This window comes from Pogona vitticeps, chromosome 1, assembly GCF_051106095.1.
Source record: "Pogona vitticeps strain Pit_001003342236 chromosome 1, PviZW2.1, whole genome shotgun sequence".
NCBI lineage: Eukaryota > Metazoa > Chordata > Lepidosauria > Squamata > Agamidae > Pogona > Pogona vitticeps.
Window position 1 is genome coordinate 300,421,733 of NC_135783.1, and position 25,470 is coordinate 300,447,202.

At 39.5% G+C, this 25,470-nt stretch overlaps 1 protein-coding gene and 1 long non-coding RNA gene across 2 annotated transcripts in view; both read left to right on the forward strand.

Moving 5' to 3' along the window:
- The window catches only part of LOC110079006 (cytosolic phospholipase A2 epsilon), a gene marked incomplete at its 5' end in the record, with an annotated part of 57,860 nt that overhangs the window by 20,253 nt on the left and 12,137 nt on the right, over window positions 1–25,470 (forward strand). Inside the window, 12 exons of the mRNA XM_020793731.3 lie at window positions 2,456–2,587; window positions 3,129–3,169; window positions 11,198–11,240; window positions 12,592–12,655; window positions 14,674–14,840; window positions 15,463–15,555; window positions 16,922–16,959; window positions 19,064–19,199; window positions 19,781–19,917; window positions 21,584–21,806; window positions 23,172–23,286; window positions 25,026–25,163. Of these exons, the coding sequence (XP_020649390.3) occupies window positions 2,456–2,587; window positions 3,129–3,169; window positions 11,198–11,240; window positions 12,592–12,655; window positions 14,674–14,840; window positions 15,463–15,555; window positions 16,922–16,959; window positions 19,064–19,199; window positions 19,781–19,917; window positions 21,584–21,806; window positions 23,172–23,286; window positions 25,026–25,163 (1,327 nt within the window). The remainder of the gene's footprint in view (window positions 1–2,455; window positions 2,588–3,128; window positions 3,170–11,197; window positions 11,241–12,591; window positions 12,656–14,673; window positions 14,841–15,462; window positions 15,556–16,921; window positions 16,960–19,063; window positions 19,200–19,780; window positions 19,918–21,583; window positions 21,807–23,171; window positions 23,287–25,025; window positions 25,164–25,470) is intronic.
- LOC144588413 (uncharacterized) lies at window positions 3,217–10,832 on the forward strand. Its single transcript, XR_013543962.1, has 2 exons — window positions 3,217–5,168; window positions 5,508–10,832. It is a non-coding gene; the product is annotated as an uncharacterized LOC144588413 (long non-coding RNA).

A 25,470-nucleotide genomic window follows, 5' to 3' on the forward strand; every position in this document is an offset into this window, starting at 1 on the left:
ACCTGTAAATGCCATTAAAGGTTTCAGTACAGAATTATACATATAGCCTCTTTTAGAGGTAGCAAGAAAAGCATGCAATGTATAGCTGGCTACTTGCTTGGAAAACTGAAAACATGGGAGTGTGGGAAGCAAGAAGATATGCCACGGAGAGTGTTGGTCTTTAATTACAGTACTGCTATCGCCCTCTGTAGGCACACAATGCTCAGTGTAAGCATTCTTGTATTCTACTTACATCACTGCTTCTTCATTTGGTGTTTATAACTAAATATGGGCCTTTTGGGTTTTAAGAAGTTAATCATTTAAATAAATTAATAATATGGCTCATCTAGAAAAGTCAATTTTTTGAAGTGATGAAAGAGGGTTACATAAATGTTTCCTTGTGTGTCTCCCCATGTTCTAGACGTTTTGATTGGTAGGGGAGGCCGGTTGCATTTTTACTTCTATTTCCTTGTTTCCTTTTCTTGGTTTTTGGAAGAGGGCCCTGTGTGTGTATGTGTGTGTGTGTGTGTGTGTGTGTGTGTGTGTGTGTGTGTGTGTGTGTGTGTGTGTGCGCGCATGCACATGCGTGTGTGCAAGCATGCACCATATTTTGCTTTTCCTCCCCCACTGCCCATGTATAGGGGGGTGCTTTGGTTGATGTTTCTTTATTTTTTAAAAAATACTGTTTAAGTTACTCTGTACTTACCATATTTTTCCATGTATAAGACCCCCCTTTTCTCACCCAAAGTTGAGTAATCCAAGTGGGGCTTAGCAAGTGGAGGGGGAAAGCAGAGAACAAAGCACTGCAGAATTGCATTGATCCCTGCTTTCCCCTTTCTTGCTAGGTCCGCTTAGTAAGTGGAGGGGGAAAGCAGGGATCAAAGTGCTTTGATCCCTTTCCCCAGCCTTACTTCCGTACATAAGATGCCCCTCAATTTTTAATCTAAAGATTTTAGACAAAAGCATTGTCATATACACGGAAAAATACGGTATTCTGTTCAGCATGTCTATTTCCATGGACTGCTTTGTTTGATTCTGTGGGTGTTGGCTTTGTGGCTGTGCCAGTGTGCCACTGGGCTTTATGGGCATACTAGGCATTTCTGTCTTGTTGTTCTTGGTGTTGTGCTGTTGTTGGTTGATTTGGTGAGTGGGTGTCTCTGTGTGTCAGGCATTCAGGGTCTGGCTGGCTGGCCCCTTGCTTGTCTTTTTTCTACTACACTGCCCAGATCCAGAGTGTCTCTGTCATGCTGGGTAGGTGGCATTGAACTCATGCGGTTGCTTTGTCTTTTAAAATCTCTTGGCACTTCAAATGTTTTGAATTGGTTGCTGAGTGAACAAATTAATTTTTTGCTCTATGCATAAGTCTGGTGGTAGAAGAATGTTTGCATAGGAATAGCAGGAGAGGAATCTTTGTGTGGCATCAGGGAGTGGTGTGCATTGGGTGATAAGCACTGCTAGAGGCATTCTCTTCTTTTGTGTTGTGGTGTGGAAATTTTGCTCTGTAGCTCAAGCTGAACTTCATCTGGTGCTGCAGTGGGCCTGGTGGCACTGGAGCTTGGCCCACTGAGAATGAGCCTAGTTGAGTTGCAATAGGCAAGAGGTAAGCCATGCCTGGCCAACATGTATTGTTGTTTAATCCTTTTGTCTTGGTGTTCTTAATTCCACCACCTACCACCTTCCTGGCAACGGGATGGCAGTGCCAGGGCCCAGTGATGTTCCTCTGGCTCTATAGGCGGTGACCTCTCCTGTATTCTCTACACCTTCTAAGCAAAAGGTAGCTTCAGCCCTGCTGAGGCTCAGACCTCTCCAGGTATGGGTGTGCCAACATTCGGCACAATGATCCATGAGGCTTCAGAGGAGCAAGAGATCATCTTAGAACTCCAGCTAGTCTCTCATCTGCCCCTAGGAACCCCCATTTGCAACCAGAGTACCATATTTTTCCGTGTATAAGACTATACTTTTGTCTAAAATCTTTAGACTAAAAATTGAGAGTCGTCTTATGCACGGAAGTAAGCTGAGGAGAGAACAAAAACAAGTGGAGGGGAAAGCAGGGATCAAAGTGATCCTGCAGAACTTTGATCCCTTTCCCCCTATATTTGCTAAGGCCCGCTTAGATTTCTTAATTTTGGGTTAGAACAGTGAGGGGTGTCTTATACATGGGGGCATCTTATACACGGAAAAATACGGTAAATCTATTTGAATCAATGGAATTTATGGGGGAGCTGATTTAGCAAATACCCACTGATTCAATAGGTTTACTCTAATGCAACATACAGTACTACACTAAGTAACAGATTTCACTATTTACTCTATCTAAATAGATGTGATTTCTAAAGTAACTTTAATAACTTTCTAAAGTAACTTTGATTTTCTTCATCTACTTGAATGTCTGCAACTTCCTTTCATGGATTCTCCAAACCTCAACATTCAGATGTTTAAACAGTTTTTTATTATCACAATATGCTTCTGTTACTAGAATATCCTGCACCTGAAAATCTGTGATGAAGATTCATTTAGCAAAGATGATCACCTTTATACAGTCCTCTTTGATGTTGGTAAACTGAAAACTGGACAAACCAGTCGTGTGAACTTCAAACTGAATACAGAAGTAAGCGGTTAAATTATATTGAGAAATACATGTTAGCATCTATCACCACTTTTTCTGTGCAGAGAGAGGCATGCAGCCTCCCTTGCTCTGAGGAAGTCACTGTTTTTCAGTACTCCAATAAACTGTGCAGGGCATATGAAAGGGTGTGTCATATGTACTGTAACCCACTGGCAGCCTTCCTTGGGGTCTCTTGAAAGCATTTAAGCTCTACATGTGAACAGACAGGAGTGGCACAGGTGGCTGTATCTGCATGATTTAGAATTCTTGAAGTTAATGCTAGACTGAAATCTGAAATAGGAAAGAATATTTGTAAAACTGGAATGGCTGTTAAGTATATGGTGATAACAATGAGGAATAACGATGGAGGAAATACAATAATTAGGCTCCATGTAATGGAATAATAATACTATGCCTTGCATTAAATGCTATCATATGGGAGATGTGTAATATGCAAAAAATTAAGTATTTTTAACAAATGTTTGGAAAAAAGTAAAAGATTTTTAAGCACAGGGAATCATTTTCTTCTCCCCCTTTTTTTTAGACACGTGAAGAGATGGATGTGGAGTTCACGTTACAGTCCATGTGAGTATACTCTTATTTTTGCAGATCATCTGTCACTGGCAGAAAAGTATTTTCCATGGGCAATGCCACATCATTGTATACAGAATGTGCCTGTCTATGCAGCATGTTAAAAATGTTGTCTCGGTAAGGTTGCAAACCTCAAAGGCAAGGATGACGAATGTCCACTTTCCCCATCAACTAAGAGTGGGCAATATTCGCTGGTGCTATGTGCTTGATAGGTTTACACGAGGTTTAGTTTTACAAAAAGCAATTGCCACTTTTATACAAATATGACAACTTTGGCTTCATTTACTGACTTCAATATCTGGAGCATCAATAGGTTGTTTGCATCTTTTTTAAAGCAATCAACGAATCCCTTCTTCATGTATGTATGTGTGCTATGCTTCCTAAAGGGACAGGATACAAATTTTCTGCCGGTTGCCATACGGACAACTTGCAGACATTGCAGAAAAACACTTCTTCTCTCACTCTTTTGGGAATCTTGCAAAGCTTGACAACTTTTCATCTAGGTGTCCTCTTGTGTCAAGATAGCTAAAATAACAACAGCAACAACAAAAACCTGGGGAATTTAGCAAGTACTGTTCATGTCTCTAAGTGCAAGGTAAAGGAAGACTTTCATCTTAACAACTGATAGGATTGCCTCAGACCTGGAAAAGAGGGACAGAAGAATGCTTGGACCAGAATCCTTTTTCAAACTCATACGGAATGTAGCACTTCATCCTTGGTGTGAGGCTGGAGATCAGTCCTTTGGATCTTATGACTGCACAAGAAGATAGCACCGAACGGGACAGTTGGATTCTAGTCTTGATGTTCTATACTGATCATTGGACAGAATGGGTTCACTGAGGTGATGATGGTTGAGTGACAGAGCTTCAGAAATACACGAGAGAGTGTGCTTCAAATCAGTTGCAATGAGTTTACCTAGTTTTTTTTAACTTGGGCAATGAACAAATGAGGGGTCACAAAGGTAATTTCGCCCTATGAAGTACCAAAAGGACCTTAAGTAGCTTATAAATAATGTGCAGTGTTCTGTAATGAAGGTGCTACAATGAAGAATGCTCTTACTCAGGTAGCAGTTAATGTTGGGTGAATGAGGAGGCTCCTCCATCTGAAGTTCTCAGAGTTTGGGCTGGTAGAGCCCCCAGATATCGTGGGACTGATGCATCCACATCACAACCTTGATGCTAGCTGGGAAGTGAGCAATCAGCAAATGCAAATTCTGTAATGAAGAAGAGGTGGATCATGTTCCCAGTTTTGCGTATGGCTAAGGAACTAAGCAGCAGCTTTCTGCACAGATATCCTGCAATCATTACATTTTAAGACTCCTAGAGCAATGTTATGAAATGTTCAGCAGCATTTCAGGTGCAAGGTACACATGGTTATGTAGGTTACCAGAACTTCTAAGAACATCTGCTCATCAATCTCCACTTGCCCAGAAGCTATCTGAGGCAGGTAAGAACTTCCCAGGGACGTAGTATTCAGTTCATAAATTGCACTTTACAAGGAATGGAAGGCCACTCTGGGGCCAGGTCTATAAGGGTTTTGACAACCTTACTGAATGACATACATTGGCACTGGCCATTTGGAACAGCTGTACCCACAATGGTCCAGAATTCTTCAGCTATCTGCATTTGCGTCAAGAAATCCCATGAATTGGCTGAGACGCATGTCTCAGGAACCAATGGTTTGAGAAGGTGAGTTATTTTTCCTTTAGATAGCTGACTGGAATTTTTTCCATATTCATTCATTTCTCTGTTGTGTTTAACAAATAGCAGCATTTTAATATATTACTTTCTTGTTTGTTCTCAGGATCCAAAGACAGGGAGGCGAAATTCGCAATACTGTCGCTCCAGCTCGGGCTGCTGCACCTGCGCCTGCTCCTCGTACTGGTATTCTTGAATTAGGATCTCGCTGGTTCAAATGGTTTCGCAGTATCCATATTCCTAAGCCTCCCGGTTTCTAATATGGCCTCAGTTTGCAGATCCTGGAAAACAAAATGGTACTCGTCATTTTTAAGATGTTGAAAGCATTTTAAAGACATGCATAATAGGAAAGGCCCTGTACAGAGTCTGGTATCTCTGAATAAGGTAGAAGAGTATGTAACAAAGTATGGAAGATAGACCTCATCCTTTGATATATGAATATTGGAGCTCCTTCTTATGGTGTCCTTCTGCTGTGCAGTGTAAAGATGGATGAGAAAACAGTAACAAACTGACTCATGGAGTTAGAAATACAAAAAACAAACAGTTCAGATCCCCACAAAGATTCTGCTAGATGTGCTGCCTGAAGAATGGCTGATGGCTAATTTGATGTCCTTTTCTCATTTTCCTTCCAACAGAGCTGAATTTCTGCACTTTTATTTGTTTCCAGACCAACAAGAAGTTTTTTAATGAAACTGATTATGAAGGACAAAGACATACAGATGAATGTAAATAAATGTACACAAAAATGTGTGAAGTATGTTTTAAAAGATGACTAAAAAAAAAGCTTAATATATGTGGTTTGCTTTAATTAAATAAATAATTATCATTTCTAAAATTTTGTTTTACTGTTTGTTTATGCGGTTTTTTTATTTATGATTATATACATTTTAATCACGTCGCTTTCTTTACAAGCTTTCCCCTCCTAGCCATTTTATAGAGAGACAGACCTAGAAAATGTTGTGGTTAAACAGGGACTTGAACCTGGATCTTCCTTGCCTTAGTTTGGCACTGTGGCCACTTGTCTATTACTTTAGCTCTTATCTATTGTGATCATATTCTGAGAAACAGGATTGTAATCTTTGAAAGCACATACTGAAATATCTCTCAGTTTTTTAAGGTGCTACAACATCCATCCATCCATCCATCCATCCATCCATCCATCCATCCATCCATCCATCCATCCATCCATCCATCCATCCATCCATCCATCCATCCATCCATCCATCCATCCATCCATCCATCCCCCCCTCTCTCTTTTTACTCTGCCCTTCCATTAACAGATGGTATTAAAGGAGGCTTACAAAGTGTTTTCTTTAAAATTAAGAACATTTAAAATCAACATTACATAATACGTTAATAAAATCATATCTACAATGCATCGTGAAAAACATTAATACAGCTGCCTCATTCAAAATGATCTAAGTCTTTACAGCTAGGATTCTTTTAGCCATCCCCTGCAGGAGGAGTTCAACATATTTTTTTTCTTTATTGACAATTGGAAGAAACAAAAACATTATCAGGGATAATAGAGACCTATAACTCAGTTAGCAATATAGTCACATGCACAACAGTCCACTTATCTCTATGATGAATATGGCTCATTCCTACAGTCCATTTACCTATGCTTTCTATTAAACGTAAAAGGTAGCAAACCATTCGTCTATATGGCTTCTCAAATCCTCATTCTCCAATAAACGGTGCCAAATCTATACAAATTTATCTTCTTTTATTTCTCCTCTATTCAGTTTAAAGTGAGTAATCAGTTCCTCCATCAGTGCTACTACTCATATGCTATCCAATTATCTCTGAAAAGGGAGTCCTTGAACATTTTACCAAACTCTAGCAATTCCAGTTTGCAGAGTTTCCATGAGGAATATCCAGTAAAAAAGGACACCATGTGCCATCTTCATTTGCATAGCAGGACTGTGCTAACAGAGTATGCAGTGCCAGAAGTACAGTAAAATTCAGGTGTCAGTCTCTGAATTGACTTAAGAACCTGAAGCCTGAACCTAGGTATGCTCTAGGGCAGTGGTGTCGAACTGTGGCCCTCCAGATGTTCTTGGACTTCAACTCCCAGAAGCCTTCACCACCACCTCTGCTGGCCAGGATTTCTAGGAGTTGAAGGCCAAGAACATCTGGAGGGCCACAGTTCGACACCACTGCTCTAGGGCTACTGGGCATCACTTGGGAAGGAGGCAAGTGGCTAGAGGGAAGAGTAAATTTTGTTTCAGGTTTATGTCAACATGGTGTCCACAGGCTCTGTTCTTATGGTGGTGGAGTGGATACTGCAGAAGCAAAAACAAAACAAAAAATAAATAAATTAACCCCTGACAAATGTTTGAGAGGGCACAGAAAATATAGGTGGTCACTAGAGGCCTAGTGGCTACAGCTGCAATCTGCCGACAATCACTACAAAAAGGAAACAACAGAGAAGCCAAGCCTGCAGGAAACTGTGGTGGCTTACATTCTTCAAACTGTAGCTATGGACAGCCACTCACCTGTTTCCAAGAGGTTCCCCCAATACATTTTGATTTCCAACATTCTGAAGGTTGGTCAAGATGGATAAACAGATTTCTCAGATTTTCCTAAACCTCTGGCCTGGATCAGCAAGCAGGAGATAAGCAAGTGAATCGTGTTCTATATATCTATAATGGCTCCTACAGTGAAGACTGTTATCACTCTCATCTGATGAAATGAAAAAAATCAGAACAACTGAAGTGAGCTAAATAAACACTTCCTACCTCACAGAAATGTTATTATTGGTTTTTATGAGGCCCAGTTTCACTCTCACAAACAACACTAAGGAGAGGAAGCTTCTGCCTTTATTACAAAACTATATACTTTAATCCTACTCTGGCTATAGGAGAGGGAGCAAGGAACTAATTAGAGACAGGCTGGTATAGCGTTGCCAGACATCTGGCAAAGAGAGGACATGTCCTCCTTTTGAAGCTAAAGTCCTCTGTCCGACAGGCCAAGCTAAAAAGCTTTAAAATGTCCGCCTTTTCTATCTTCACCCCCTTCCCCTGCAGCCAAACCTCAAAATGTAAATCACCTCTCCCTCCTTCCTTGGTTGTAAGGCATTTGTAAATCCTCCACTTGTAAATCCTCAGTTCTGATCGGAGATAAGCCAGTTTAATTGGTCACCGCTGTGCAACAAAGCCTGGGGCAATCAATGACTGCTTCCGGGGGAGGTGACTGAGAGCACGAGGTAAAACTACAATTAAGAAGGGAAGAAAGGTGCGAGAGAGCGACTGGTGGCTTGACAGAGCTTGTTTATAAGTAAGATTGTAGAAAATTTAGGGAAGGAGGGAAGGAGGGAGGGTGTATGTGAGTGAGAAAGAGACTTACTTTTATAAAACCATGAAAAAAGGTTGTGACTGCAAGGGAGAGAAGGCTCAAAAGTGCGAGGGAGGGATGGATGGAAATGGACATGAAAGGAAATGGACATAGTGAACTGAAGCAACTGATTGTTTGAACGTTGAGGAAGGGTTTGCGTGTCAGAGAGAGGGAGGGAGACACACACACACACACACACACACACACACACACACACACACACACACACAGACTTGACTTTTCCATAAAACCATGAAAAAAGGAACACTGCAAAATTTAATCTGCATTGCATTTAGCTCTGCTGAGAACAGCAAGTATTTCAAGATTCTATTTAGACTCTAAATTGAACTGGGTAGAACTGGAATATTTAGCAGACACCTAGTAAAAGACAACTGACACACCTGGGACTAAAATGAACAGTTTTTTGAAAGACTCTTGCATGAACAGTGGAGTTTATTTTTCCAAAGTTGCCCAAATGCAAGTTGCTTTTCAGAGTTACTTAAAATTTGCGAATTATTCTTCTGTATTCCTGGACACAATGGCGATGTGGAAAGAGTGTTCTCCTTGATTAATGCTCAATGGACAAAGGAAAGGAACAGACTCTTCATTGACTCTGTAAAAGGAATCATTTTCACAAAGTACAATTTGAAGAATATTACTTGTGAACAGTTTTATGCATATGTGATTGCTAATGAAGATCTTCTGCGAAAAGTTGGCTCCTCTGAGAAATATGCCGTGTAATTAATAAAAATTAAAAGGTAGTAATTGTACAATTAGCTGTTTAAATAATGTTCTTTGGTATTTTGAAAAAAGCCTCCATTGAATTTATTTTTATTTTTTTAACATGACTGTTTCTTGGTCAGTTCACTAAGAGACGTTTATTGGCACGAATTGTAATAAAATTGTATTGATTGCGGGTTTAATGTGGATTCAAATGAAACATTCAATATGTCCTCCTTTGTCCTCCTTTTTATCTTTCTATGTCCTCCTTTCGGTACCAATGTATCTGGCAACCCTAGGCTGGTATCAAGCCTTCATAACAGTGCCTTCTTTGAAGACTGCATTGTATTGGATCTATGGAGCTGTGGGGAAAAATGAAGCCATGAAAGTAAAAAGACAATTTTATCAGCAACTACCAAGAGCTATGCTGCATTAGATCAATGGCCTAGCATTGGAGTCACATAGCAGCTAACCAGTTTCCTTTGAGAGGCTATCAGACATGGGGGCAACTGCTTTATTATTTTTTATTTTCTATGAACATGTTAGGACTGACAAAAGCCTTCATGTGGTACAAGCAGACAATTTTGGTTCAGATTTGGTTATAGTTTTAAATAACGTGAAATTAGTCTCTTTGCAGCTGTCTAGTATACTGAGAAATATGGATGAATCTCCAGTGATACTGAGATGAGATATATCTTTTTGGTTGGAATTAATGAAGACATTTTGATAAGGATCTTGTAGTGATGGGTTTCTGAAATCTCCCAGTCAAAATATTTAAAGGACAGCATATGTTTCAGATGGTTGGTTATTGAATAATACAAACAATCAGTGGTCAGAATTCTCTTGGTTTCTGTATGTTGCTGTGGCTAATTGTGCTTAATTGATGAAGTTCTGTGGTATGTCTTGGCTGTGTGCCTGGTCCTGTGCCTGATTACACACCCAAGTTCTTTCCTGGCACCTTGTCAGTCATTTGCAACAAGAGAGGTGGGTAGGTGCGAAAAGCCTCTTAATGGGAAGAAACAGCTGAGCATGGAGGTGGAGAGGAGGGAAGCCAAGCTGACCAAGCACCACTGTGTTTCAAACTTTGTTATTTTATTAAATGTAAAATATTGTTTGCTTTTCTTTTTAAGAACATTTATGACTTTTCACCATTTTGTCTATTATTTTTATAAACATTTTATTGGTTTACTTTTTGGCATGATGTTGGCTTAACAATTACTGATAAATTCGCTGATGCAAAGTACTTGGTATTAACAAATCTGATTTTCAGCAAGAACAGGGGAAAAAAAACTAGATTATCAAACAATGTTGTAAGAGCACTTAATGTGGAAATGACTAAAAACCACCTTTGGTTGGTCAAAATCAAGTGATACCAGACTAATTTTAACCTCCTTTTTGGATAGAGTTGCAAAACTGGTTAATCGGGGAAATACTGTGGATATAGTTTACCGTACCTTGATTTCAGCACAGTGCTTTTGACACGGTTCCTCTTGATATTATTGTAACCAGGCTGGTAAATGTGGCTCAGACAATGCTACTGCTAGCGTCATTTGTGGCCGATTTATATATTTATTTAATTTTTCAGCTCCACTTTTCTCCTTAAAAAGGATCCAAGGCAGCTTACAAGACAGTGTTTAAAGCTAACAATATACAAATACCAAGGGGTGCTCACAAACGGATTTCCATTAACTTAGAGAGAAAGGATGTGGCCTGCTGCAATGTTCTGTCCTGGGCCTGGTGTTGTTCAACATCATAATAAATTACTTGACTGAAGGATTAGAAGGGATGGTAATCAGATCTCCAGATGACACCAGAATGGGAGGAGGACTGAATAATTTAGAAGACACAATCATGATTCAAGGTGACTTTAACAGATTGGAGAATTGTGCCAAAAATAAAGAAAATGAATTTGAACAGGAAAACAGACAGAAAAGAATCAGATGCAGAAATATAGTAGAAGTGACATCTGGAATTACTCCCCATTTTGCTGATTGATATCTGTCCTGGGTCAAGGGGGCTTCCATCAGTGAAGAGGCACTACTGGATATAACTTAGATTTTGAAAAACAGGATAGGAGCAAACACTTTGATTTTAATGCCTACCACATGATTTTAAAGCCTAGCTCTACCAGGAGTTTGTCCTGACAAAAAGACCACTCGTGTTCCTTCTTGCCTAAGATGGGTTTTTCTGCTTGCAAGTGGGACACAACCTTTGAATGCTGCCACAGAAAGTATTAACAGATATTACTATTTGTCATTTTGTTTTCCAGCCCAGGCCTTTCTGAAAACATCATTACAAATGGAGCTTTGGTGGTAATTAATTCTTTTTCTGCCCCTCATCTATTTTTCATATTGAAATATTGAGCCTTCTTGACCTATACTAAGTGGAGAAGCCTTTGTGTTTATGCTTTGCAAGCAGACTATGTGAAGAACATGTATCTTCTCATTATCTTATCTGATCTAATCCTACTACTGTATATCTTTCAACAGTAACAGATTTCAGTCAAGCTGCTATTCTTTCCAATGGTTTCTTTTATTATTTCCTTTAGATTCAGCTAACCTGTTCCTCCTCCTCCTCCTCTTTTCTCTTCTTCTTTTTCTTCTTCACTATAGAAAGTATTTTCAAAATGCATTCATTAACAATTTTCTTTACCATAGCTTGCCATGAATTTCTAACTCAATAAAAGATTCCAATTAAAACTGCAACCTTTCTTGCCATTCAACAGAAATCAGTAACTCATTAGGCATTTATAGCCTGATAAAAAGCAGGGCAATTGGTTACAATTAATGAAATAGAATTACTATATGTATCAGACAGCTGGATTTATTCAACATGTTAGATGATACTGCAATAATTCTGTAATAACCATCCCCAAAATCTTTAGCATTAGTCATGGCTGGGTAGAACATAGCTCATTAATAGGTAGCAGTGTAGATGCTTGGCATAAAGAAAGTCTCAGGCTGATTCTGGTACTTCTAGTTAAAAGGGTCAGGTGGTACATCACATGAAAGGTCTCTGCTTGAGATCCTAGAGACAAATATTGCCAATCGGAGTAGTCAATGCAGGGCAAGAAGGATCAGTAATCTGAGAGACATGTAACAGGTCAGGGAAAAACTATGGGCCATTTTATGTGTGAGATGGCTTCCTCACAATTACCATTGGAGCAAGGGAGGTTGCCAACATGCTCACAGGTAGGGTGAAGTTCTGTGTGAGTGAATGAAAACAGCTAGCTTGATTGTCCAGAGGGTGATCAGACTTTTCTGAGCAGCCTCCATTATTTTTCATATATGTACCAATTATGTAGACAGAAGAGGGATTCGTACAGCTATGGGTCTTTAGCTTTTCCTGGATTAATGAAAGGGAAGCCAAGGGGGCAGCAAACAGAGGGATGGGGAGTCAATAGAAGCACTTTGGACACTATATGGGTGTTGTAGAAGAAGGAGAAAAGATTCATTGCAAAATTGGGGAAACTGCAAGATCGGGGAGAGCACAGATTATGACCGATGGTGCTGGAATCTGTACAATGATTTAGAATACGATGATTTAGAATAACTAGGGATATATCGGTGTAAACATATGTAGTGTAAACATTCAAATTAATTGATGAGTATACTATTTATGGATGCTATTTATGCTATTTACAGTATGTCTCTTTTTTTACAGTTACGTGATGTTTTATGTCTGGAAGTTATGCTAGATCTTGAGAAACTGAAGCAACACTATACAAGTAAGATCATTGCACCTCTAATTGATTATTTTATTTATTTATTTATTTATTTATTTATTTATTTATTTATTTATTTATTTATTTATTTATTTATTTATTTATTTATTTATTTATTTATTTATTTAACTTATATGCCACCCACACTACCCAAAGGTCTCTGGGTGGCTTTCAACATTTAAAATACAATAAAAAGTCAAAACAATTAAAATGCAATTAAAATACATACTCTAAAAATTGCCATCGGACCCACAGCTGATATTATTTCAATTAAAAGCCTTCTGGAATAGGAAGGGTTTGACCTGGTGCTGAAATGTCATCAGCGTCGGCGCCAGATGAATCTCAGTCAGGAGGGCATTCCATAGTCTGGGGGCAGCTGCCGAAAAGGCCCTTTCTCTACAAGGCGTCCCTCTTACCTCCTTAAGGGATGGCTCTTTCAAAAGGGCCCCCTGGCTAGATCTTAACTGCCGGGTAGGCTCATATGGAAGGAGGTGGTCGAGGCATCTAGGGCCCAAGCTGTTTAGGGCTTTAAGTGTTGCCCTAAGTGTGAGACCAGAGGCGAGACAATAGAAATCCTCACTGGAGTGTCGTCCTCAGTTAAAAGAGAACGCGAGACCCAGACAGCATCTCCGACTTCATACATCGCGGTCAGACACCAGGGGGTAGACACAGGAGACCTGGAACAGGGGATAATGAGAATGTCTGTCGCTACACATACCCAGCTAGAAAAGGCCGGAAACTGAAGTAGCGGAGAGACCGTTGATAGAGGCGGGGCAGGGGGAGGTGGAGCAGGAGAGAGACAAGATACCAGGGGGATGGGAATGGATCTGTGTAGAAGATCCCTGGACAGGGAGAAGTGAGAGGGTGAGGGTGCCTCGGGAGGAGGCAGATTACAGGAGAAGAAGAGGTTTGCCCCCCAGACTGTCATACTGGGGTGAGAAAGAGGCTAGGGAGTGGAGAAGACGTTTGAGGGAAGAAAAGGAGAAAGTGGAACAGGAGGAAAGGGAAAGGAAGGCTGGAGGAGGCTCACTGGAAGAAGTCTTTACCGGACCATGGGACCCCTTATGCTGAGGGGAGCGACCCCTCCGACTTGGAGAGGGGAGACGAAGAGACATTACCTTTGATTGAAGTAGATGTTGAAGGGAAGGTACCGGCTGAAGTGAACCCATTTCCCAAAGGACCTTGGTACGCACCTAGTTTTAACCCATTTTATCAGGAAACATGGATACCCTCGTTGGACCCGTTGGCGGCGAGAGAAAAGACAAATGACAAGTTGAATGTTGATACTTCTTTATTTGATTTTCCAATAAATCCCAGTTCTGTTTTTCAAGAACAAGAGATTCCTGTATTTGTGTCTGGAAAGCCTGAGGTAAATACTGAACCCTCACACTGAGTCAGTATTTTAGCAACAGTTCAAGATGTGTTACAATATCTCTTAAATTTGCGTGGCCCTTTAGTTGTTTCAAACTAAAAAAAACATGCTGAATTTTAGAAGTGTGTCGTTCTCACACTTGTGTGAATTTATTTAGAAGTTGTGTGTTGTTCCACGAGTAAAAACTGTAGCCCCTGAAGCCTATGTGAAGAGTTCATCATGTTTTCTTACCCTCAGTGCCTCCAAAATGGCATTACTACAATGCCTGTGAAATATATCCTAATGAATGTCATGTCTGAAGCACTGGGAGAGGAATATGATGGTCTTTTGGGATACCTTTTTTAGTTATGGATTAGTTATTAGTTATGGAAAGTTCATTATAGAGAATTTGCGTTACCGCTTATTAGGGTAAGTCCACTCCAGAAACTGAAATTGCTTGGAGTTTGGATTTTTGATTTCCTATGGAGTCCCCTACAGTTCCTTTCATATTGAAGCAAAGTATCTGGAAAATTTGGGTCCCCATTAGCCACTTCACCTTTAACTCCTGGGGATTCCCTGTAACTAGGTCATAGACAAAGTTGCCCACTTGTTAAACATTTGAGAAACAAGTTGGCAGGTACTGTTGGTTTTGTTTTGTTTTTCTATTCAGAAGGTGACCTGACACTTACAGTCAAAGGTTCCTATGAGGAAATGCATAGAATTCCACTGACTCCTGACTCTCACCATAGTAATAGTATTGTTGTTCAGTTCCACTGTATCAAGAATCTTCAATCAAATCTGAAAATCACACTACCCCAGAAGATGCAGTGGTCAAAAGTAAGTTAAAATCACGACATTACATCAGCGGTAGTTTGGCAAAAGCAAATGGTGGAGCAAATTCTCTAATAACTTATTTGTAAGATTATCTTGCAAACGTTTGCAATTTCTTACCTGGACTTTTTTTAAAAAAGTAGAAAAAGTTGTATGTAGAAGTCTGGGAAACAAAATTAATTCCATATTTTCATCACATTAATATTTCCACAATCTGTCACAAAACCAGTTGAAGTACGATATCTTTAAATTTCAAAATTCACAAACTCCAATTTGTACTGTAATTTTTCGGGTCTGATCCATTTTAGACCCTCCCACTGAAAAGATGTCTCTTATCAACAGACTGATTCCTATTTAGACCATTTACTTCACCTCAAAATTTGCTCCAGAGAATTCAGGGAACCTTTAAAGCAGGTCATGAAAGAAGATCTGTTGTAAAGTGGAAAAAAAGGTCCTGCTAGGTTAGCAGAAGTCAAGTCACAAATTGGTACATTTCCCCTTAACAATGTTTTGTTGTGCCTTTATAATAAATACTTACAGGGATGTTAATCTGTCTTGTGTAATCTAGAAATCCTGTATGAAATCACCAGACATAATTCTAAACATCTATACTTTTATGTATATTTAGCTGACTTCATTTAAAGAAAACACAGGAAGTAATGCCACTGTAATTATACCTTTGGATGATTTTCCCATACAAGAGAAAATAAGAATTGGAGAGGTGAGTGCTCTGTCTTTATGAAAACAAATTCGCTTTGAACTTAATTGGTTGTCAGAAAAAGTAAGCAATTCCTTGAAAAACATGCCCCTTGTATACAGAAAGCCCAGTGTTCCTGGTATTCCAAGGCAACACCATGAAATGTACTTGGCTTATGGCTTATCTACATTGCTGATTAACTCCATGAGATGCATAGAGGTTTTTTGAAAGTCATGTGACAGTCACATGGTACATGAGTTGCTGTCTGCATGTATCCATTGAGATAGTGGTTAAAGCGTTGCATTTTTACACTGATCCTCTTGGGAAAGCTTTTAATATGTTTTAATCTGTGTTGTTGGGGGGTTACGCAAGCTTTTAAAATCGTTTTATTTGAAGCTTGTCCACTCTGCCTTCATTATATACAATGGGCAGAGATGGTTCCTATTATTGAGTTTATTTTGGGGATGATCCTACATAAAAATTATATAGACCCATGAGGATCTGTGCCTCTGATCCAGTTTTTTTCCCCAAAGATAGCTCTTTACTCTTTCAACCCTGCACTGGACTGGCCCCGTCCTCCCCTTCCTCTCAGGCTCCCTTCACCTGCTCATCCCTCTTTCCTTCCCCACTTCTCATGGCTCTTGTTGCTGGTGTCACCCCCCGTCACCTCTGCTGGTTATCCAAAGAGGCAGGTGTGGTCGGGTAGGGAGGGCAAACATAGGGAGGCAAGGAGCAGGGTGGCAGAGGGTGATCGGGCAGGGAGCAATTTATGGTGGGAGAGCAAGGCACTTTGGGCAATTCAAGGCGTTAGACTGCAGTTCAGCCCTGAGGTGAAATCAATGACTCTGCCAGGAGGAGGTTAAACAATGCACTTCCAAACATAATAATGCAAGTCCATAGGGAGAAAGAGCGAGATTCATTGTGCATTGTGTGATTGATTTTTTTAAAATATTGATGCAATTGCAGGTAAACGTAAATCATATACCAGTCCTTTTAGGACTTTACTTCACATGAAACATGTGTAGGGTTGCACGCAAAGGTGCTGGGCCAATGTAGCCTGATCCAGTGTCAATGAACTTTCTATGTTCCTGAAAAAACTCAGACCTACCCCAATTCAAGAGTATAATTCTGGCCTTCCTTATTAGGAAAGGAGGATAATTTTGTGGCAAGTTATTTCCAGAAACTACGTTCAGAATAGCTGGGTTTTGGTGCTAAAGATATTATTACATGCAAGAACCAGACTTTCATGTACTTCAGTACTTCTTGACCTGATATTTATTTCTCTGCCTGGGATCACAGCACTCCCCTGAGGCTCCACCCAACATCCTAAGACATGGTGATACTGTTGGTTACAGATATGACTGAAATGGTTTTTTTTCTTGATTTTCAGAATGAAATGTGTGATGTGCATGTGAAGGCGAAGGACTGGTAAAATATATTTCTGGGCTGATTTCTTTTAAGCAGAGACAATTTGATCTTGCTCCTTTAAAATGTGGTTTGGATTTTAAAAGTATATTATACAAACCTCTCATACAAATTACATTTGTACAAACTGCTGGCCTTGTTGAATCTAGACAGAGCTCATGTCTCTTGACAATAATCCAGTGAATATTGTGCAAATCGTCTCCCTCTTTTGTAAATGGTTGGCCATGCCAGAGATGCTGTGTCACTTCTAATTTCACATTGACTCCATCGCTATCTTTTCCAAGAGACTTTTCCAAATCTGATTGGCTATCATTATATCATCTAGGAAGCATTTCTTTCATTTCTTCTTACTGACATAATCATATAATCAGCTATATCATGATGGCATCCTGTCATGTGAAATATCTTTGGGTAAGGTTTCTCATATGATTGATCAAGGGATAAGAAAAGAAATATATAGAAGGGGAAAAAATAACTTGGAAAAGTGACTGGTTGGATTACCACACCCCAGAATCCCCTTAGCTGTCTGGAGAATTCTGGAGATTGTATTCAAAAAGTACTTTTCCCAAACTCTGGGGAAAGTGTAAAATTAATTAATTAATTAAAAAACACTGATATGTAAAGAAACAAGAGAAACAAGGAGCCCAAAATTTAATAATGGAAGCATCCACAGCTCTGAGGGCATCCTTGATTCTCTTGTTTCTTCACGTATCAGTGTTTTTTAAATTAATTCATTCATTCATTTTACACGGACTTTTCCCCTGAAGAGTTTGGGGAAAGTACTTTGAGGTAGTGAAGAGAAAATATTCTTATACCCTCAGAAAGTGCTATTTTTGACTCTATTGCCTGGAGAAGGAAATATTTGGTGTATATTCAACAAGTCCAGCAGATTGTACAAAATGCAATTTGTATGAGTGGTCCATTAACATCTCTACCAATTCCCTCCTTTCTTCTTCTTAACTTAAGTAATACATAGTGTGTAGTTATTGGTTCGTTATCTTCTTACCTCAAAACAGGTGCAAGGCAATCTTTCCAGCTAAGTCTCTTCCAGATGACAGCACATGGAAGCTTTGTGATGTCTTAAATTCTTTTCACTTTTTCTACACATTTACGGATTGTAAAGGAATGGTTTGGTGACAGTAGTTGGCTAAAGTAGTTCCACTTTGGGGGCAGAATCAGGGCACCCCACCACCACCAACTTCTTCCCTGTCTCTGTATTCAAGACAGCTAGTTCACAGCTACTTCCCTAGCATTCTCCACATCTGTGTATTCGCGGAGGCTTTCACGGCCGGGATCTAATGGTTGTTGTGGGTTTTTTGGGCTCTTTGTGCTGTCCTCTGAAGATGCCGGCCACAGAGACTGGTGAAACGTTAGGAAGAACAATCTTCAGAACATGGCCAAAGAGCCCGAAAAACCCACAACAACCATTCTCCACATCTATTTTTACTATGTTTAAGAGATCCATATCCCTTCAGTTTTGTTGACCAGTGTGGAAGCCTTGGGGATTCGTGGCTTTAGTAAAAATGTCACTGATTTGGTCTTCTTGAACTTTTGTTTCAAGTGCAGAACTGGTTACAGTGAATACTGAATTGCAATATAATGTAAGAGATTTAATCATTTGCCCCTTAGACAGACCTAATATTAGAATATGTGTTAACAGACAAAAATTATAAAATCAGAATATGAGCTACTAAACTGATAAAATCCTAGTGTACAACGAACTGGACGACATATAGGCAAATCTTCTGGAAAACAAAGAAAAATTAAAGTGCACTAGCAAAATAGGGACAATTTTTATCTACATGGGATGTGCCTAAAGCCCTCTCCCTATCCTCTTATGTACTGCAGTCTTGGGGATACTGTGCAGTCATAGACTATTTCAGGAGCACAGCTTGGAAAAGTCATTTTTGAACCAAAGCTGCCAGAATTCCCCAGCTGGCATAGTTACTGATCATGCTGGGCTGGGGATCATGGCAATTCTAGTCCCAAAAGTACCTCTTCCAAACTCTCTGTAAGAGGTGATATCCCCCAAAGATTCAAGTAGTCCAGCTAGTTAAAAATTATGTTAATTACATATTCTAAAGCATGCTAAAGTACTATATTGCAGGCCCAAAGGTCTAGATGTTCGCTTAGCATATGACTTATGTACAGAGGAAAAGAATTTCCTAAAAAAAAGAAGGAAGTACGTTGCTGCTGCTATGAAGAAGGTTCTTCGGCTGAAAGAAGAGCTGCAAGATGATGAGGTAGGTAAAGCACAATCATGTCCACTTTCCCTCTTTCAGTGCTAATATGCTCTGCGGCAGTCTGCTGCTGGAAGGAAATGTTGCCCTCAAGCATACATGGAGGTGCTTTATGGGGTGGAGTGGGGCTCAGGTTGGAAAGAAGGAAAAGCATCAGCACGGAGAGAGAAAACCTCAAAGATGCACCGAGATCAGCCATAAAATTCATTTTCAGTAGCAGTGGACAATTTCCTTAGGGGGAAAAACACTATTTTTGTATGTTAAAACTTAAGTAATGGTAGCAGGGTTCACACAGTGTTATGCCCATCCGAAACAAGATTCCTATGTGATGCAGTTTTCTTCTATGCAGACAGCGGAAGCACAAGTGAACAGTGGAATCTCTTTAATCTTCTCTGCTACTAATAGTACAAAAAACCTAGCTGGTTAATTCCATAAACTTCTGTGATGGCCACAAATGAAAGTTGTTAATTATACTTGAAGTTTCCAGCAATGCACAACATTTTTTTAAAAATCAAACATTGTTATTTTAGAATCATGTTCAGAAGCTTGCCACCATTAACTCCCTGCCTCTGTTTATTAAACAGGTACCTGTGGTGGCAATCATGACAACAGGGGGTGGAACCAGGTCATTTACAGCAATGTATGGAAGCCTTCTGGGTTTGCAGAAACTGAACCTATTAGACTGTTTTACGTACCTTACAGGTTTATCTGGCACAACATGGTAAGGAGAATTTTCACGTGCCATCATTTTACATGCTCTGTTCAGTTTATTGTTTATATACAGCACTGTTTATATCAGGTAGCAAATAACGTGTAAAACTTTCCAAGGGGTCAGCACTGTATTATGGAAGAAATTTCTACTTTAAAGCAATGCAAGGAAGTGTTATAAGCATTTGTAACTCATTAGTCAGACGAATTGATTTTAAATATTTAACAGACAAAACAGTTGGTCAGTCAATTGATTACAGTTTGAAAAAAGGGTTGGGATTTTTAATACAAGAGTTTGTAAAAAATACCAATACCTGCTTAAAAAGGCCCTGTACATTAGGAGAATCGAAATGCCCCTTCTGGAACAACATCTACTAGAAAACATGAGTGCATTGCCCAGTAAGAAGGGATGTTTGCTTCTTGTTTCAGAAATAATGTTTTTACCCATATAAACCAAATAAAAGTATTTTACCAAATAAAAGTAGGTAAATTTATTTGATTTATTTGAATAAATGCAATCCTATTTTAAATTAATTAAGGCCGTAGTGCTTTATACAATGAAGTACAGTAGTCTAATATACTCTTGAAGTAAGTTCCATTGAAATACAATGGGACTTATGTCTGAGTAGAGGTAAATTTATTTAATAAGATTATTGCATTATGAGACGAAAATGTAGATGGCTGTTCAGATACATTGCTAAATTGTGGGTTAGTGTTATAAGAATGGGCCTAGCCAAGCCTCAACTTCATGTGCCACATTCCCACATGCCAACAAGGAGCTGTTCTAAAGATTTCCCTTCCACTTTAACTTGTCATGTTGTGTGGATGCATTTAATTAATATAGTAATTGTATTTTTAATGATTATATATATTTTATATTGATTTATTTTATGTTGTAAGCCACCCCGGGTAACATGGTCTAGATGGGCGGGGTATAAATTTTAAAAATAAATAAATAAATAAATAAATAAATAAATAAATAAATAAAACTATGCTTAATATTAACAATGTTTATATGAAGCAAACTGACTTTGGTAATGGTCACTTCAAAGGGAGAGAAACTAAATGAATTGAAAAGGCATCTGGGTAATCTAAGCAAAGAGGATACCTCGGGCCCAGAACTATGGGCGTTGGGTAGTGCTAGGAATGGATTATGAGGAACAGACAATGTGTCAGGTGGATTCTGAGAGTATCAAAGGCCAACATAAGAAGGGTTTATACATCAAATCATGTGATCATACTGAAGATGTGCAGTTGTTCATAGCTACAGGCGACAAGCGAGGACATAAAGGGGGCAGAACTCTAGCATATTCTTGGGCTGTATCAAATAAATATTCAGTAACACAGGTCCTGGACTGAATTGTAACCTTCCTCAGATTCCTAGTGTCATGACTAAATTTAGGGTGTGAAGCCGTGCTTCTGATGCTGGTGGAATATGGAATTTTCCATCAGATAAGAAATTTCTTCACACTTTACTTACCAGGAATAATTCTGGATAACTGACAGATACTAAACAGCCTCAGGTATTTCAGGAAGTGAAATCTTTTTCTTGGAGGAAGAGAGGGTAGAGCCATTATAAGGCCTTGAGGCGCAGCTATAATGTGGTTTTCTCTGAACTTAAACTTCCTATTCTGTGGATTGTATCTCATTCTTATATTTTAACACTACTTAAAATTTAGGACTATTGCGAAATTGTATGAAGATGCTAACTGGTCACAGAAATACCTGGAAGAAGCTATTAACAAAGCCCGGAAGCAAGTGACCAAATCCAAGCTTAACTCTTTTTCAATGGATAAACTGAAGTATTATTATGATGAACTGAAGCAAAGAACCGAAGACGGCTACAACACTTCATTTATAGATCTCTGGGGACTTGTCATTGAGTCCATGTTACACGATGGGGTAATGGCTGAAATTTGTTTTGAAACGTGAGGATTAAGACAAGTGAAAAGGAGTGTGTGTATGTGTCTGAGTTGAATGATTGAGTTGAATAAAGTGCAGGGGAGTAATTTAAATGGAAAGTACTTCTGCATGTTTAATTTATGGACTACATATTGTTCAAGCTCAGAGACCAATTGAACCATTCTTCTGAATGACTGCAGGCTTAACTGGCCCTGCCGGTTTATGTGGGTGCTGACCCAATGTTCTCATGCACATTGCTTCTGCTGTCCCACTTCCCCAACCTTGCTGTGATGTAGGTCTGTAGGGACAGAAAAATGTCTCTTGAATGGAAGTAGAACTGTTAGTGTGACCCGGAATCCTGGTGATACAGAAGTATGTGTTATGTTTAGAGTTCTTATGTTCATATCAATGTGAGTAGAAATGCCCTGCAGTTGTTGCCCTTCAACAACAAGATCACAGAGCTGCAGAGACAGAACTGGTGGACACAGGGACCGGGAGTATCTAAGGAACACTCTATTTTTTGAAATTCAGATATTTTAAAATGTTTTAATTGTTTTCAAAATTGTTACATGACATTTTAAACTGTTATTATTGTATGATTTTAATTGTTGTGAGCCACCTTGGGAACAAAGGAGGTAGGAAGGCAGGCAGGCAGGTAGGTACCCTGTTTCCCCGAAAATAATACCTAACCTAAAAATAAGCCCTACTATGATTTTTTACAGGATGTTTGTATTATAAACACTACCCCCAAAATAAGCCCCAGTTAAGTAAAATCCCACCCTCCACCATTGTGCAGCATTGTGCAGCAACTAGAAGAAGATGACATGACTGTATTGAATAAATGTAGATTGTTGTACATGAAAAAAATAATTAATATAAGGCCTCTATATTATTTTTGGGGAAACACAATAGATAGATAGATAGATAGATAGATAGATAGACAGACAGACAGACAGACAGACAGACAGACAGACAGACAGACAGACAGACAGACAGACAGACAGACAGATAGATAGATAGATAGATAGATAGATAGATAGATAGATAGATAGATAGATAGACAGACAGACAGACAGATAGACAGATAGACAGATAGTCTTGTACTTCATGCCACAATGAGCTTTGTAGTTTAATAAGTCATGGGCTTTGTAGTCTAAGAAGCAGTCCTCTGCATTTCTTCTAGTTGCCACTGAAGTTTATTTAATTTTAAACATTCAAAGTGACTCCAATTAAACTACAGGTATTACATGCTAGTCAATATGTGTAAGCAGTTGAATGTTTATTCAGATCTTAGATTCAAAATGAATATTAAAGCAGTAAACTTATAATATTGAATAACAAACATTCCTCTCTCTTTTTTTCCAGAAAGACAATACTAAACTGTCAGATCAGCAAGTGACAGTCAACGAGGGTCAGAACCCCTTGCCCATTTACTTGGCTATCAGTCTAAAAGATGACTATAGTGCTCAAGATTTTAGAGGTGATGTTACTATTATATATGAATTGTGTCATGCTCATTTTATCTATACTTAGTTGTGTTAACAAAAAGAGTCAGTTCAAAGGCAAATATATTTTGTATTTTTGATACAGAAGGAAATTCAGTATAATAATTGAATAAACATTAAGTTGTCCATTTTTAGCAGCAAACCTATTTTGAAATGCAGTGTTACAGACTAAATAGGTTTTTTCTGTGTAAGCAATCTAGTCTTCCTCAGCTGTGTTGCTGCTAAAGGGCTTTTATGTTGTATGTGAGCAAATTACTGCCTTGTTTCCCCCCTACTAATTTACAGAATGAATGTTAGATAGAAAGGCTGAGGTGCTATACAGTCCTTTGTACTTTAAAAACCCTAGCAATAGTCTAATCTTGCATGACAGCATTAGGCACTGATTAAGAAGTAAACTTGGTTGTAGAGTTGGCAGGTATCTAGGAACTAATGAATGAAATCCAGTATCAGGTAAACAGAATTCCCATTGAGCAATGGCAGTTTCTCCCCCTCCCTTCATGTTCTTCATGTCCAAGATCTGTTGGAGAGAAGATCTGCGAGGATGCAGAAACGGGAGCCATTTCCAGAAGCTGTTTAATTGGTGGGAGAAGTTAACGTGATGCCATAAAATGTCTAAAAATAACCAGACAAGAGCAGTTTAGAGTTTGAGATAGTCATAGATAACAGCCTGAAGCTGTGGTTGAAGATGATATTGATGTATAAAAAAAGAAGGATACTTGGAGTAAAGTTTCCTAAGTCATGATTATATGTTTGATCTATACCTTTCCAATGGATGAGGGGATTCTTTCTCAATGAGTGTAGAATTCTGTAGAAACGAGGGATCTCTTTCATAAAGGGTCGGAATACTCAACTGAAGAAAGAGTAGTTGCCACTTTATCTGCTTCAGCAAACCTTCTTCTTCAGCCCTCCTGAGGGTATCCTTTGCCCACCTACCCCGGAATAACCACGCAAGACCAGGTTCATGGGTTAAACATGGGCCATACTTTATTAAAATCCATTCCATTTCATGAACATGCCAATCTTTTGGGAAAGGGGGGTCCTGCTGTAGTGCGGATTCAAATTCCTTGTTGGGTATTAGGTTGGCCCTTCCCCAGCTGCGAGGCTGGGCTCAGGCCTCGGTTATTCCCTTCGTTATTACCATGGGATAACTGACGGCCTCCCAAATTTCCCCGGACCCCTTCCTTCTCTCTGTGCCTTCCGGGGGTCCGGGAGCGTCCCCAGTGCATCCTTACTTCCTAGCACCGCGATTGCCTGCCTGGGCGTGCTGCCAGTTCAGATGTGCTGGAATTTGGTGCCACTACCCAAGAAACCAATATTCAATACCATTGAATCCGCACTACCCACCCCGTGTGACCAAACTGCAACCACCCTTGCCTGGCTGACGCTCCTAGTCCAGTGTGGGATAAAGACAATGGGGTGCACCCCTTTAAATGCCCCCCTGATGGCCCATGCCCCTCGGCCGTTCTGGCGTACAGCCCTCCAATGTCACGTGTCAGTCCGGGCAAATTGGCAAAGCCCCGCCTTGATAATTGGATCTCTTTGGTCCCACTATCAGCGTGACCATTTAGAGCAATTTTTTTTGCTCTTCTTTGGCTAAGTAAAAGCTACAACTCGGAGAGCAGAAGAAGCTGTAGTTTGCATAACTTGATCACTGTCTTGTATTGCAAATCTCTGGTCTAGTACATTAGCAATTGTCATGGTCTTGTGCTTACAGAATGGCTGGAGTTCACTCCTTATGAAGTGGGAAGCTTAAAACATGGAGCGTACATTCGTTCCGAAGATTTTGGTAGTGAGTTTTTCATGGGACACCTGATGAAGAAGCTCCCTGAAATGCGAATCTGCTTCCTGGAAGGTAAACCTAAGTACTGAGGAAAAATAGTCAGCTAATATAAAAATGTAACTAAACCAAAACAGATTGAGACTATGTGGAAAAATTCACATTCTTTATTCTCAGTATTTCCTGCTTGGCATTTTCTGATGCCTAAATTAGTTTTCTTATTTTCAGAATTCTTATTGGGGCAATTTTTGCAGTGAGCTATGTATGCCACACAACACAGGATCTTATATGCAATATATTTAAATTGAGTGCCCCCTAAACTGTATGAAGGCCACTTCCAAATTAATCTGGGTAGCTCAGTGGTTTAGTTATCTGGCTGTGG